Consider the following 16,948-nt stretch of genomic DNA (forward strand, 5'->3'; position numbering starts at 1 on the left):
CAGGTCAGAGAGCACAAGGAGGTGAAGAGCAGCTGGAGGTAGTAACTTCTTTCCTGATCTCCTGAGGTTCCTCAGATGCTTATGTTCTTACTCATTAATGTCAGAGTGSAAACAAAACCTGAATGCCTGCTTGCAGCTGAGTGTTTAATCCCYTCAGCCACGTAACTCCTAGCATGAGATGAAAATTTATTTCAGCACCTCAAAGTCTCAGATGGCCACTCTGGGTTCTTGCTTATCAGAACAAGCAGAAGCCTCCCTTGTCATGCTGGTCTCATGATATTTCCTCAGGATCAAAAGGTCAGCTAACGACATGACCAAAAAAACTCTGCAGAGGGGAGGTAAAACCCCCTGCAGGATAAAGGTAGGACTTTTAAAAATCTAAACACTGCCTTAACTGCTCTCAAAATGCAATGAGCTGCAACACAATATTTAATTTCAGAGCACTGTTTAGTATTAATATAGGAAAGACCAAAAGTTGGCCACTTTTGAAAACTCTAACTCAAAATTTATCCCTGCAGTATTTTAATTATGAATTTGGCTAACCAAATTTAGCCCTATGGGATWTTTTTTTTTATGTATAAGGTTGATATCAGGACATCCACTGGCTTTTCTCTGAGTCCAATAGTACTCCTACACAGTGTTAATTAATAAATATGGATGACTCATACATTTTAGAAGTTCAGTGGACCAGTGTAAATCCACAATCCTCTGGTAATCTCAGGCACACAGTCATTCTTCACCATRGCAGCAACCTGTGAAAGGAGCTGTGAAAACCTGAGATAACAAGCCTGTAGGATAGGAAGGGGGTGGCTGAAATGTTTCACATAATTTATGACTGATTTTATTAGCCTTGGATTTTAGTCAGGTGTATTTGTATAATAAGTTGTGTTTTACTAGTTTGATTTGAAGTAAAGTCACTGCATCATTTGAATAAGTTGAGTCTCTGATGAAAAAAACATCTTAGATTCTATCTAAACCCCCAAACCCTTCTACATCTAAAACYAGAACCCCCCAAAAATAAACAACAGCAACAAAAACACACAAAAAGCCCACCCAAAAAAATAAACACAGCTTAACCCCCCCAAAACATAACCTGTGAATGCAAAGTTTTTGCAATACTCAGAAATTATATGYTGATGTATGGAAATTGATCAATCCAAAATATTTCAGAAAGGAAAAACTGCATCCTATGGGACTCACACATAAATAAGCCAAAGCCACAGCCACCTGAACAGTCAGTACAAGACAGAATCTCAGAGGACCCCCTAACTCCAAGAAGGTGATTTCAATTCAGCATTTCAGGTCACTGGTTTTGAGAAAAAGAGTTGCAGAAGCAGCTGGAAGTATCCTGCCTCGCCAGGCTGTTGGCCTTGTTCCTGTCACAAATTCTGCTGTCCATGTCTTTGTTCCTGTGTGTGGCAGGTATTTGCTTGTCTGAATGAATCGGCTGGGAAGAGGGGGCACACAAAAATTGACAGAGTTTCTAGAGGAACATTCAGGTTCAGGTAGAGTGCATTCTGCATAAACATTTAATAAGTAGGGAAACAGGCAGGGAACATTTCAGGCTGAGAAAGACTTAGGGGCTAAAAGGCTAATGTGAAGTGGGATTAAGCAAAGGCTGCAGGAGCTGACTCACACCATGCTTAGCATTACAAGATAGGCATCTTAATCAGAACAGCTAGGGCATTTTTACAGCACAATATCAATTCACTCTATTTTTTTCCTGGAAACCATTTTTATTCAGTCATGCTGCATGTGAGCAAATCACTGCCTAGCAATTTCTCAGTCTGTTTCAATCAGATTTCAAAGGGGAATGGAGGCTTTAGAGATAACGTTTTTCTGTTTATTTCCTTAAATTGGCCATAGGAAGRAGTAAGAAATCCTATAAGTGCCTCGACTAAGGGAGAGGCTGGAGARCGTCCTCGTATCTGATTGAACATAACAGGATCCACATGAGAGTAAGACTTTATAAACCTTCAAGAGGGAGAAAAAGCTTTCATCACATCTCATACTGCCATCATTGTGAGAATMAGCATAGCATAAGGCATGTCTTACAGAAACTGCAAAATCTCCTTGTTTCTGGCATTCAGCAAGTACCGTGCTCAAAGGTGACTTTGTCTTGTTACACCAAGGTTAAAGAGTGGTTTGAATTCCTGGCAATAAAAGCTTACCACCAGCCATAGAGCCAACCTCCCCAATTCTTTGTTTTCCTGTTTCTCTCRTAGTCTAAATGTCTCAGGAGAAGCCACATGGAAGCCTTTGATACAGCCTTACAAGGAGAAATCACTGCAAATGAAAAGCCCTTGTAGCATTTCAGTAAAGTTATAATTCTTCAYAAAGTAAAAGGTGCAAACTAAAAGAGGAAAGCAGCACCAATGAATATCTGCCCATAGCTGTCACACACTTAATATTTGATTTGTTGAAACTTTGATATCCAACCTGTGCCACAGAGAATCCTTATCCATCACTTTTCATCTGAAACAGAGGATTTTTACAGCTCTAAAAGCTTTACTGTCTTCTTACAGCTCCAAATAAATGCAAGGGTGACTCTTCTGACTCTTTCTGAATGGCAAGAACTGCAGTTGTGACTTTTGYGGCATCTTTGCAATTCTAAGAGGTGAGGAAGGCACACTGCAGAGAAAATGAGCTGGTGGAKGGTGTGGTAGCCTTCCTAAAGGAAAGGAGAGCATTTTTTGGGTGCTGTTTCTTCTTGTGAGATTGTTGGAGATGGTGATCTGATGTGTGGGGATTCTTCAGGAGCAGAATTCATGAACTGAGGTGAACCAAGAAGAGATCCATTTTTCCCTTGACCTCCTAATGCTCTCTATCCCAYGCCTGTGCTGTGCTGCTCATTTCATCCAAGCAGAGTCACTGAAGCTGCTCAGGGGCCATGGACTCCAGCTCTGCTAACTGTTGGTTCACAACAAAAAGCACATCATATGTGGAAAAAAACCTACTCTCATGCAGTGCCYGGGACTGCTGTGCCACAGTCTCACAGGGGGTGTGGAGGCACCCTGCAGACACTGCCTGCTTCATGTGCAGGGTAGTGCTGGGAAAAACATCAGAGGCAATTCCTATTTCTTGGGCACGTGCTTTTACTCCTATGCCCATATGCAGAGGTTTGGCAACACAGTGGCCTTTGGTTCCCCAAATGACAGCTTCAAAATTATAATTTATCAATATTTTACCATTGCATATGTGTTATGTGTGCTCTGGGCATGTYTGGTAGAGAAAGGCTCTTGGAAACAAATCTATCCCTTAGTGTATGGTTTCCTGAATCCAAATACATTTACTCTTAGGCTGCTCATCTGCTCAAACAATGACAATTCCATATAAAGAATTAAAGCAGCAGATATGTAGGAACRCATAAACAGGACAAATCACRCATACCCTTAGTCATGGAAGCTAGYCTGACTCTGGTGAGACAAATGACCTTCAGGAGATGCCTTCTGTCCTTCAGCTTCAGGGGAAGTTTGAGTTATTAACTTAGCCAAGATGCTTACCTTTTTGACACATGAAGACAGGTGGACTGAATTTTACTCTCCCAGCCTTCAGTCAACCATACATTTTAAATATTTTATTGCAATATACAACAACAATGGCCCTAAAAGCCATAGGGTAAGAACTTCAGCGGGTAGTTACACAGAACTCTATTTTTAACAGGCACATTTTTGAGGAACTCAGCAAAGCACTCAAGGATGTGTCTAAATACTTTGAAATTACATTATGTGTTCTCTGCTAGGTCACCGCTACAGTGGTGCAGATATATTGTATATTCTTGTCTGAAGATGTGGGGATTTACAGAAAGTAACACAGCTGAAATTCTCCTGAATTTGCTTCACAAAACCAAACAGAACCTGACAAGAAGCAGTGTAGAGATCAAGCTCCTGCTTAAAATAGCATCCAAACAACATCCTCCATCTCCCAAGTTTTCCACTGTTAACACACATAAACACTGTCAAAAAAAAGAAGTTGATCATATCTACATTATGCTTTTAGAACTTGAAATCCTTTTGCTATGCCATTAGTCAGTCTTAATGTATAACTTTTCTTAYATTTTTAAATGTCTTGAAAACTTACCCATATAGGGTTTTGTGCCAGCCATGGAAGAAGCTTTTTCTGAGCCTTTCACTATGGTKGCTATGTTAAAGTCAGTGATGTGAACATGTCCTGCAATTACACAAAGTAAAACCAGGAGTTAAAATAGCACATCATAAAAATACTCTCATCTTTATCTAAGATTTATATGATAATGGAAAGAAACACAGTTGGAAAAACCTGTAGCATTAATGGACRCTTAATATTAAATGTTGCTCTTAAGCAGAAAAATCAAATTGTCACAAATTGATGGAATACTACTCTTGTGTGGTTGCACCCACTACATGTTTGCAGTGCTGAACTGTTTTTGCTGATCACCCCTGAATCTTCTCCTGCCATGAGCAAAGTGAGAAGTGGGCCCTTGAGAACTGGATAAAACTCAGCAAGTCCAAGTGTAAGGTACTACTGGGGGCAGTCCCAGACATGAGCACAGACTGGGAGATAACTCACTGAGAGCAGCCCTGCAGAGAAGGAATTGGGGSTTCTTRTGGATGAAAAGCTGCCCCTGCCACAGCAGTGAGGACTTGCAGCCCAGAAGAGACTGGCCTGGGCTGCACCAAAAGAGGCACAGCCTGCAGGATGAGGGAGGTGATTCTCCCCTCCTCCTCTATACCCTCCAGAGACTCCACCTGGAGTGCTGTGTCCAGCTCTGGGGTCCTCAGAACAAGAAAGATGTGAACCTTCTGGAGGGGTCCAGAGGTGGTCATGAAGGTGCTCAGAGGGCTCGAGCACCTCTGCTGTGCAGACAGCCTCAGGGAAATGGAATTGCTCCTCCTGGAGAAGAGAAGGCTCCAGGGACACCTTAGAGCAGCCTTCCAGTATCTATAGGGTGTTTATAAAAAGGAGGGAGACAGACTATATTAATCAAAAATAGTGATAAGACCAGGGGCAGTGGTTTTATGCTGAAAGAGGCAGGTTTAGRTTAGGTATTAGGAAGAAATTCTTTACTCAGAGGGTGGTGAGAYACTGGAACAGGTTACCMAGGGAGGYTGTGGATGCCCCATCCMTGGCMGTGTTCAAGGCCAGGYTGGATGSTGTTCTGAGCAACTTGGCCTAATGGAAGGTGTCCCTGTCCACAGCAGGGAGGTTGGAATTAGATGATCACAGATGATCATGAAGGTCTCTTCCACCCTTAACCATTCTGTTATTCCGTGAATCTCTCTGCCTTCTCAGAACAGTAACAGAAGCAGAATGTGAAGCTGTGTGTGAAATTTGCCTCTCCTTGTCACCAGCTACAGCCACCCCTCACATCTCAGGTATTTATGAGTGTCTACAATTTCATCCATCGCAGGTTACCAGCAGCCTGACTTTTTCTGAGTCTTCTCAGAGCAAAGAGAGAAGTGAGAAGAAAAACGGTATTTTTATCATACAATAACAATGAAATTATATCCATGGTAGCAGAAGATGTGTGTATATAAYAGGAGCAGGTCCCAAATGATCACCCATTTGACAGTAAGATGAACAATAAGTGGCAGAAGGCAGCCTAAGGATGTGCTGCCTGATCAGCCAGACAGATGATTTAAATTGTTCTAATCAGGCTGAGTGGCCCAAACCTGCTATTACATTGTTCCTGGGATATTTTATKATAAGCATAGGTTCAATTGCTCCATCACATTAAAGTAACAGTTGTTAATCCTGCTTTGCCATAGGCTGGTAAACTGAATATTAATCCAGTTTGAAAATCTACAGAATTTTAATTTGACAAGTCTGTTAGGTTTTGTGTCTCAAGGGCTAGTGGTGTGGAGTGATGCAGATATTATCCTGTCTGTGATTACACAAAGCCATGGGGGACAGGGTGCAGGGGCACGTACTCCCTCCCCCAGTTTAGCTCTGCACTCAGATCAGGATTAATACCTCATGTGTTGAATGAGACTCCTGAGTGAAAAATTTGTGGGTTTTGTTTTGTTTTTTTTTTCTTATCAAGGTCTCAGTATCATTCAATCCACAGAATGGATCAGGATTTGGGCATGATGCAGTTGTTAAGTGACTGAGGTTGTTATCATGTTTGTTGCAAAAAATGTAAAGATTAACAAATGACTGATGGATGTTACCCTGGTGCCTGATGGAGGAAGAGCAGCCTCAACAAAATGTCATGCTGCTCCAACAATCCAACCTTGATCCTGCTCAGAGTCCACAGGAAATGTATCTGCCAACCTCTAACTGTGCAGCTGTGCATGTGGGGACTGAAATTCTCAGAGGACCCTGATTTGGCCAGATCTGAGCTGGTTGGTTTGGAAAAAGAAAAAGGCCCTTCCCACTGCTAAACCTAAAGCTTCTCCAAATGGGAGACACAGTAGAAGTTTACAATTAAAAGCTTTGCGTGCTTTTCTGCACTATTTTTGAAAAAACCTGTTTGCATTTTACTGACAATTTTTTCCTAAGATGCCCAGCCCAGGAAGCCCTCAACACACATCAGAGTAAAACTGTGAGCCAATGAAAGCCATGCTTTATTAGAGGTGGGAACTGTTAGGCTGCCATGACAAGAATTAGTGTTCACAGCCCAGCTTGACATGAAAATTGGAATGTGGTATTCCTGCTTCCTGWTGTTTGCAGTTTGTTTCTGCCATCATAAAACACTGTGGCAGAAGGCTTCTTGAAAATGAGAACCGAACAACATAAAGCCACCTCATGGCAGTAGTTTAAAGCAATTCTATGTACATGGTAGAATGAGATTCTGCAAAGATCTTGGTAGAATAATATTTCCTCCTTTTTTGGCAGATATAAATATAAATATAAATATAAATATAAATATAAATATAAATATAAATATAAATATAAATAATATGAATATTATATATATATATATATTTATATATATATATATATATATATATATATATATATATATATATATATATATATATATATAAAGTTCTGTCACTTAAATGACAGGACTGTAAGTGATGCTCCCTATTAGAGTGCCAGCATGATTGCCCATTGCAAAACATCTATTACATCATATCTATTCAGACTGATCCAAATAGGTGATTTGCAATGAAAATTGCCTCTCCTGCAATGCATTGTTTTGTCTTTCTTTTATTAAATTTCATTTAACAAAACCAAAATTGCATTTTTTTTTTTTTGTTAGAAATGTCTATCTGGAAGGTAAGAGATGGACTGGAAAGGTAGGTTGTACATAGCCCCTCTGCATCGAGCTGCCCATGCAGCAAAAGGGAGCTCCTGCAGATGAGGTAGGGCACAGTTTACTGCTGGAAAAGCTGCCTGTTTGCTTTTGCCCATCACAGGGCAACTCCACAGCCCTCAGGGTGTCTGCAGACTGGCTCTGCCTGGTGCTTGAAGGGCTGCTGGTTGGTGCTGCAGGGAAAGGAAGGTGTTCTGCAGGCAGGGGAGGTGCCTGGTGGGAGCWGGGGGCATGGAGAGGGGCTGGGTGTGGGACAAGGACAGAACAGGGAGCTCTACAGTGAGCAGTAGAGCAGGGCTGGAGGGGTGTCGAGGTGGAGCTCTGCCTGCCTGCACCCACTGAATGATTTCAACTCTTRCAAACCTAAGGACTTGGGRGTTTGGGGGTTTGGGWTTTTCTRTTTGGTTTGGTTTTGCTTTRTTTGGTTTGGTTTYTTTAAGTTTTTMMCCCCTGGTGTGAATACTTCAAGAGACAATTAGACCCCAATTCTCTATAGAAGTCTTTCTAATCAACCTCTAAGACATGTTTTTACTGCAACTGCTGCACATGGGAAAAGGGAAGGTTGCTCTTAATGCAGTGAATATGTTGGGATACCACCTACTTCATACTGTTTGCAAAATTTCTGCTCATGGGGACATTTTCCCCATCTGAGCTTCACACCTTGTACTTGATCTCCATTTCTGGATATGATTGTGAACAGCTAAATGTCAAAACAAAGTCTGTACCCTGACATAATATTAAACTAAGCAGAATGTCAGTGTCACTTGAGTTTAGCTCTTAGGCAGAGCAGTGCACAACAGATTCAGCAGACCTAACTAAATCCAAGTATTCCAGGGAAAGAGCTCATTGCTCAATCCCTGGAGCTGCATGACCCCATACATAATAAAAGGTGGCAGAGAGAAGGGAAGAAAAAAGCAAATGACCACAGTYCTTTGACTCTCTGCAGAATGGATTTTTCAAATTATCTCAGACTGCAGATTTCACATACACCAACACATGCACTGGAAATGGAAAGTATCTCAGTGGAAATTGTCTCAAAAATTGCATTCCTTCAGTCAGCTTCCAGTAAAGGCTTTAACTACCCACAGTGCRGTGTATGACTTTGGAAAGCTTTATGTGATGTGACTTTTGTGTCTCACTTTTCAACATAGCCTGAAATTACAGTATCTGTGGTAAASAGCAAATGATCTGTGTTTGGATTCAATTTTTGAGCAAATCATAATGACAATCAGAACAAGTCCTGAAAGTTGGCTGGGGCTGRCTGACTAACGTTCAGCAGAGGAAAATGTACATGATTTCAAACCTCATTGAATTTCTCAGAGTCTGAAACCAAAGGGGTGAATGTGACAGCAGAGAGAAGAAATACACTGGAGTTAATGCCATCAAACTCAGCATGAACCAGAGCTGATTGTAAATCTCAGAACAGCAACATTTTGAMGTACATTCAAACCTGATTTGCTCTCAGAAAGTCAAACTTATGAAGAATTTTAAAAGCCTCTCTGGGTTCATCTGTGCTGTGTACGAGAGCCTGAGCTCATTGCACCTGAACTCGGTGTGACTTGGCAGTCAACACTTCTCATTAGGGAGATTGGTAGGAATTGCACGGCTGTAGTGGGCTCAGCAAAGCTGTGCATTTCAGAAAGTTACTTTGTTGAATAGCCATGATGGCACATTAAAATTTCAGATACACTTTCAGACTCTGGACAGCTTCAGGTGGATGAATTATGCTGGAAACCTTTGTCTTAATAATCAGCTTTGGAGGGTTAGACAAGATACAGTCCCTGCAAATTGTCTGTGGGTATAACAAGGTGCACACACACCAGGTGCACCTTTAGTGGAGATGTCTCACAAACATCAGTAGACAGCAATAATATTGCCAGTTCTGGTATTCAGAAGTTAATACTGAGATTCCAATTATTTATTTCATCCCATCTTTGGTTTTAATGCAAACATTGCTCATTGGCTACATCTTTCAATTTTGCTGACAGTTTTAAAATGAGAGCTGAGTTGTGTTCAAGGAAATAGTGTTTTAAGGTGAACTTTGATGGTCATAAACTAATATAATAATATATACTAAGACACATGTGAATATCAGCTTCAATTGGCTTTGCTCACTCATTGGTGATATGRTTTTACTGAGTAAAATTAACACAATCAGATACCAAACTCAATCTAAGAAACCCCCAAAACCCAATAACATGTAAATAGCCCTGCTAAGTCTAAGAGTGGGATATTAGATCTGCAGTTTCAGTATGGAGAGACATCAGGAGAGAGTGTCAAGACTAGTAATAGTAATTATTTGGTGCAATTAACAGGTAGCACCTTCAAAATCAACAACTAAGTAGTGAGTCCTCACGTGATCTGTATTTAAACTAAGGACCCTAACACAAGATATTAAGGATGCAAAAAGTTCTCTTCACGCAAGGAAGCACCAGAAATTATCTTGGAAAAGGTCACTGRAAACTGTTAAATGTGTGGAAACCATGAGCCCGGAAATGTCTGAGTCACAAAAAGCTGGAGGTTGRGTGAGTACATGGGGAAAATGCCACAAAAACTACTCTCTTTTTATATCCTTTCTGTCATTTGCATTTTGGAGACACTGGAGATAAGAAACTCARTTAGATGGGTCTTTGATCCACTGTGGTTGCTCTTCCACCCTGAAACTGAAAGCCTGCATATCTGTAATTTTATCTATGGCAAAAGAGAGAGGGGTAAAACATCTCCMTAATAGGGAGACATTAAAAAATGAGGGTGTTTTGCTGACTGAAGGRTGCTGAAAGAGTTTTTGAATATCTCGAATATTGTGATTGCAAGTTATTATTCATCAAATCCTGGAATTCTAGATGATTTTTTTTTAAAGAATACTGTTTTAAAACACATTAAACAAAACATTTTTCTTTCATGAAGGGTAGTGAATTTCTCCAATTTGTTACTCCGGGAGGTTATAGAGGCCAATATCAGCTGCAACTTCAAGAAAGCAGCAAAAAAACTTATGAACAAGAATTCCTTCACATTCTAAATGGAACATGCAAAGATGCTCTAATATCCTACCACAAAAAAATTGTGGGTGATAGGCAGCACTGAGGCATTTGATGGCCAAGTGGCAAAAGGCAYGTTCCACAAATAATGTTTCTTCTTGCCACCAGTTGCAACAAAATTCTGGCCAAGGTCTTGGATCTGACCTAGCAGGGAGTTCTTCCTCAATAAACCAAGCACGGATCATGGATCACACTGCATTTCATGAAATGATTTTGTGGAAAACTCACTTGAGAGGAATTCAAACTCTTGCAGGTGGTTTTTTTTTTTTTTTTTTGTAAATAGATTGTAATGATGGTGCGCTCACTTAGTACAAGGCTAAGCCTGGATGCAAAAGTAGAGCTTGTAATTTCTGCAGAACCACCAGAAATGCTAATTTCAATGGTGCTACCAAACAGCTGTAGAAATAATGTTATAACCTCTTTAAAAAGTCGGTTAACTAATCTGTTTGCCAGTGCTTGTTTTTCTGCCTGTAAGAAATTCTACATCTCCTCAGCCATCATTGTTAACAGATCATGCAAAATTTTAAAGACATCTTTAATTTCTTTGATATTTCAGAAAAAAATACAACATGGACAGACTTACCAGGTTCCAGATCTAAATGCTGTCACTTCAGTTWTATTGTTCTAAACCATTAAAATGAAAGGACCAGAAGAGGAAGCAGAATTCTGTCATTAAGAGAATTCTATAATGCTTTTCTCTGTACAATAGTAATAGCTCTCCTGAAACACTACATAGTGCCTTCAGCTGCAAATGGAATAATTCTGTATCAGATATATGTCAGCAGAACAGAACACTACTACTAAATTTAGAGATTAGTGCTGATCATAATAGAAAGAACTTTCTGGGAAAGCTGAGAAGGAAACATTTTTTAAAAAAACAGCTTTATTGATTGCATTGATTTTCTTAGAGGGGCTGGCTCTGGTTCATAGAATGAAGCCTGAAACAGTTCCTACTTCCTCTGCTCAGAGCTGGGATGTGGACTGTCTCCAGGAGACCATGCAATCATCCTCTGATTGGGGCTGAACACTATTTTTAGCRGCTGGTTATCCCATTCTCATGTACMTCTATGCTTTTCATGATCATCAAACATTTATTTCCACTGATGCATCAGAACCCGTGCTCAGCAGTCCTGAGACGTGGCTTTGATGAAAAACATATGGAAAAAATCAGTCTTTCTCTGCCAGAATGATTATGAATATGTTGTATATGTTTTTGTGTTGGGTTGTTTGTTTTTTTAAATTTGTAAATTAGATTGATCACTTTTAAAGAAAAATCTTCTGTTTTCACTACTTCTGTATTCCTGAGACATGTTCCCTAAGCTATACAGATAAATTATAGTGAAACTATTTTTAATGAGTGAAATAGCAATAATATATATTCTTGGTATAGGATGTGAAACTTGATTTAACTGCTTGAAGGTATAAGGGGATGTGAATGGCATAACACCAAATTTTGAGTTCAGCCAGAATAGGTTTCTTCAGGGAGGCCAAAGAAATCTAACTCACTGAGACAAAGTCTCAGTCAGAATTGTTGTGCATATCCAATTACATGATACTTTATGCAAGCATAATTTACTTAATGAACTGTAAGAAAGACCTAGGGGTAAAGTCAAGCATATAGAAAACTGCTGTACCATCTCAGTGGCCACAGGCTAAAATAAAGTTCCTTCCTGTGCACCTGGTTAGGCTCATATTAGGTGAATTTGTTATGCTTAYTCTGCAGCCAAACATATTCATGGTGCATATATTCAGCACATTTTTCCATTAAGCGAAATCTGATGATTTTGTTAAAATGATRTYACTACMCTGCRGATTAATCAGAGTTGGCAGGGACTTTGAGARTAGCTTTCTGCTTGCAAAAGAGCTGCACTTCTGTGAGGTAAACCTGAGGTAATTAGCACAGTACAGACACCTGTCCTATGGATATCACCTCATTTAGTGGGTTGAAGTGTGTARACCCTTTCCCAGGTTCAGGGAATTCCTTCTCCAAACCCCATGCAGGCCTTTGGAGCTGTTTGAACCCATGAATTGATTCGTTCTGCTGACCAAGGTCTGTGTTTGTGTCTGGAGCAGTCTCTTGTTTCACTGCTTGTCTGCAGGTGTGCTGTGAGGAAGCAATATTCTGCTGCTTTGCAGAAAGGAGGCAATCCATCCCAAAATTTCCCATCTGCCTACAGATAATTTTGTTGCTGAACAGTTTATAATCACAAAAAACCCCTTTATTTTGCATCACAGTGCTCACTCTGGTTCTGCTCTGTGGTGCTGCAGAGTCCATCAGAAAGCTCTCACAAGAGGCTGTTTTTGTGCCCTAATTGACCTCGATGAGGGGCAGGGAAAGATAAAGGTGCTGAGCTTCAAAGGCTGAAAATAGGAGATTTAACATACTCATACTCATTTTGTGTTACTGTTGACATCTATAATTCACCAGGATCTAAAGACAAGATATTTCTATTTCGTGCTTGTTTGCAGATACTGGAGTCTTGGGAGCATTCTCACTTATTGGTCTGAAACATTAAATTGCTGAAGTTCTTGATGGTTTTAAACCCCGATATTACTTAGCTTTATTGGCTTTCATGTTTCCAGGAAGAAACTTCAGCTATGTAGAATGTTACCTCTTTAATCAACCCAGCAGTTCTGCAATGGATTTTGACATAATGATATTGTTGGCATAATTTCAATATTATATTTTCTCAGAGATTATCTGCTTTTAATCAATTCCTGAAGTAAACAAAGCACAAGACTTTCCCACAGTAGCAAACACTCATCTTCTTTTTCCATTTAGTCTTTTTCTCATATGTACTTCTGTTTTAACTCATACGAGGTAAATGCCCCCTTTACCTGTATTTCTCATGTGGCAAGAGCATGTGTGAAGTTTTCTCTAAATACTTCTTAGAGACAGTATATATGTTAAAAATTTAAGTTTAAATTAAATTTAAATTTAACTGGGTTTTTTTTCCATACTGTGTCTTTTATCTTTGAGAAAATGGAATTGGTAGTAGAAGTTCAAAGCTGTCTATTGTTGTCTACTCTTTTTTGTGCTATTTAAGCCAGAACTACATAGAGGCACACCAATTTTGCAGTCAAATTTACAAAATTTCTATCTAGATTTAGGAAATTAATTTTAATATCTACATGAGAAATAATTTGTTATGTGAAATTTCTTAGCTCTTCAGACGTTCTAAAAGAGAAAATAAAGTGCTTGGTACTAGGCACCTAAAAAGGGTTTATGGTGATTCACAGAATCCTGTTAATAAAATAGTAAGTTCTTTTTATCTAGTGTCCCTGTTGATCTCAATTCATATTAAATTCCTTTGGTTTTGAACCTTGAAAATTTCTGATCCCCACATTTCTTTGGCAATAGGAGGGAAAAACCACAAAATCCACACAGTGTTCTGAGGGAGCTTTCTGAGAAAGTCCAGATTTAGGTAAGAATTCAGCATCTGAGGTTGATTTACAAAGCATGTCATGAGCCTGCCACTGAGATTTCAGGAATTAGATATTCTTACAGAAAGCAGTCAATACTCACTTACCATGTTCATCCAATAGTATGTTGTCAGGTTTGATGTCCCTGGAATACAAGGAAAGGAAAGCATTACATTCCATACCCAAAGGAARTCTGCAATTTTAAAGTTTTCCCCATTTGGGTATGAGAACTAAGTCACTTAAATCATTACAAAACCAATGAAAACCATATAGTACATAAAGGCAAATGATTTTTATYTACATCTTTTTGCTGCCCTGAGAAAACATGCATACTAAAGAGGCTGTCTGGATTGCCATTTATTGTGGTTTTGTTTTCATATGGTTAGCATTGACATGGTTTTCAAGATTATATCCTTTATTYTTCATAGCAGCAGTAAAAATGAGAMGAAAKATTTGCATCTAGAAGGTGCCTGATTGCTTCAGGGACTCCACATTTGACAGAAATAATTTAATTGGAAACATGGGTGGTTTTACCCTGCATGCCAGACCCCGCTATTTTGCCACGTTCACATGCAAGGTCAGTCACTCACACACCGCAGAGTCCCATGAGCTGTCTTGKGCTATTTGAGTATGTCCAGCAGCTCTGCTTTCACCCCCAAATCCCACTTGGCTGTCTGTAACCAAGTGTCATGCTGGGGACTGGAGCAGGGATAAGGGAAGATGTAGAATATGACAGGCTGAGGCATCAGCTCAACTCTGTCATCCTTGGCAAAGAGAACAATATTGCCCTAGAGAGCTGCACTTTCAGGATTATTTTTCATTGACCTAAATTCATGCTGCTGTGAGGAGGGATGGAAACAACTTTTCCCYATCACTGYCAGTCATTCCCACCCTCTTTCTTGATCCARCACTATTGCCATTGGTGTGAACCTGCTCAGGGAAAATTCATCTCTTGGCTTTGGCAGTTGTTTGGGTGCCTGGTTTGGCTCACCCTGCGGCTTGGTGTGATGTGGTGGTGTTGTGTGGCACTGCCTTGTCACTGCCAGTTTGAACTTCAGGAATTTGTGAAACTCTTCTTGGTGGGACACTGGCATAGTGGCAGAGCCAGCAGTGCACCTTGAGCAAAACCTTTGCCCCTTGGGCTGAATTTTCCCCTTGTCTTGAAAGACGAAGAACCATAAACTGGCAAAATTAACTGTTGACTAAGTCTGCAAATGAACACTTCCACCTAAAATCTCTTTTAGGTAAGGGATGACTTGATTGTTCCAGTTTAAACATTTCCTAGGAAAGTTTTTTCACAATGTGCCCACAAATGGAATAATAATTTAAAAAGTGAAATATTGCAAAAGGAAAATGTTACATCGGAATATTTTTTCTTTCCAAATTTAAAATACAGAACAACTTCTATTATAAAGGTTACACAGGAATTCGATAGCAATAGCAATTATAGTATGTACATTGCTTGCATGATATGATCTCAGTCATCATCTAAATTTCACATCATTATTGACAGAAGAAGGAAGCCAACACTTCCTTTAGCATTTTGGATTCCACTCTTTCTAGCCCTCACAGAGAATCATATGAAACTGTGAAATATTCTAAGATTATTTTTATAATTTGTGTAGTGGCAGCTGTGGAAACACAGGATAAATAAGAAATTACATTAAATAATTCTCTGTACATTTGGAAATAATGTAGAATGCATATATATATGTCTGTATGGAGAAAGGTTCTTATTATAAATTAYCATCTGGAATGGAAATTTAAAATTATACCAATATTTCAGTGTGAAATATGAACTTTTTTCTGCACAGGGTACCTGTGGCTGCCTAACTTACAGACTACCTATAACTGTCTGATTCAGCAGCAGCTGTAGTTACATGTGCAATATAAGGAAACATCTGTCCCAGAGCCTATTTCATCCAAAATCTTCCAGACTCTGAGTTGTCTCTTTCTTGTCCCCTGTAATCACTTGGTATGTAATTTATTATATAATCTTTCCATCCCTGATTTCTTAGGGATGAAGTTGTGAGACAAACTGCAGGAATAAATATCTTTGTTTACATTGTAAAACATGGTTGTGTTTTGTTGGAATTTGGAATTTGGAATTTGATGTTTTGTTGAATTTGATTGAATTATCATAGGAAATTCTATGCAATTCTATATTCAATGTTATATCTAATCTTTCAATTGATGAGATGGTTTTTGAAAGAGCTACTGTTCAGATGGTACTCATACTTGCTCRTGACAAAATGATCTTTGGTTTTTGATATCTGTTTTGTGATATGAGTTGGATTTAGATTTCCTGTTGAATAGTCTTTGTGGTTGATGCATGATTGAAAATACAGCAATAACTTTCCATGGAAGTAAGTCACAGTTTTGACAGCTGAATTAAATATTTTATTCTATTTAAATATTAAATATTAAATATTAAATATTTTGTCTTTGCGAATTTTAGCAAGCACAAAGTGACTCCAGACTTCCCATGTGAGGTCATACACAAGTACATTTGGGTCTCTTTGTGACTTCCTAAAATTAGTGATACATTCAACATCATTTCAAACTCTTAACTCCAGTTTAAGAAAATTTGAAATAAGAATTATAGTCATTAGTACTTCACCAAGAATAAAACTGATCTAAGGGAGAAATTCATCTTGGTGAGCTACTGCCATGTGTATAACAATACAGCACCCAGGGATTGCTCATTATAAAAAGGTGCCTTTTCTATATATTTTTTTAACATCAATTCAAACAATTTGAATGTCTGCTGTGGTATTGTACCGTTAAATAGACTGTACATTTTTATAGCCACCAGAAAAGACATTGACAAATCCACTTGACAATGCTATGTATGATCAAATATTATTATTCTCACGCAGTTTGCATCTGTAGTGTTCAGAAAGTTGAGTGGTAAAATTAGATCAGCGCTTATCTTTCCATGACTAATTCAGGCAGCGGCTGATCCTTGATATCGATGTGCACAAACCATAAAACCTTTCCTACCTGAGGGATGTTCCCCACTGTCAGCTTTGCTCTTTTTGCTCAAGGCAGGATSTAGCTGGGGGCAGGCACCACAGGGTGTATCACCTTGCACATGGCAACACAACCCCCTGAGAKACTMACAGCCCTYCTCAGACCTCAAACAGGCTGYTCTAAACTGCTYCTRCAGMGAGTCAAAGTCATRGGATAACTTCAGCCAGAGGGAAAAYACGTTTSTTAGGTMAGACARTGCTGTTTTGGGATCACA

General features: G+C 39.3%; 1 protein-coding gene across 1 annotated transcript in view; it reads right to left on the reverse strand.

Moving 5' to 3' along the window:
• STK32B (serine/threonine kinase 32B) overlaps nt 1-16,948 on the reverse strand; it is a 157,334-nt gene that overhangs the window by 38,101 nt on the left and 102,285 nt on the right. The window contains exons 5-6 of the mRNA XM_057373493.1: nt 13,809-13,846; nt 4,081-4,170 (exon numbers count right to left, since the gene is read on the reverse strand). Coding sequence (XP_057229476.1) covers nt 4,081-4,170; nt 13,809-13,846 — 128 coding nt within the window. The remainder of the gene's footprint in view (nt 1-4,080; nt 4,171-13,808; nt 13,847-16,948) is intronic.

The sequence above is a fragment of the Malurus melanocephalus genome, unplaced genomic scaffold (assembly GCF_030028575.1).
Source record: "Malurus melanocephalus ecotype Western Australia unplaced genomic scaffold, MMel_1.1 scaffold_199, whole genome shotgun sequence".
Lineage (NCBI taxonomy): Eukaryota > Metazoa > Chordata > Aves > Passeriformes > Maluridae > Malurus > Malurus melanocephalus.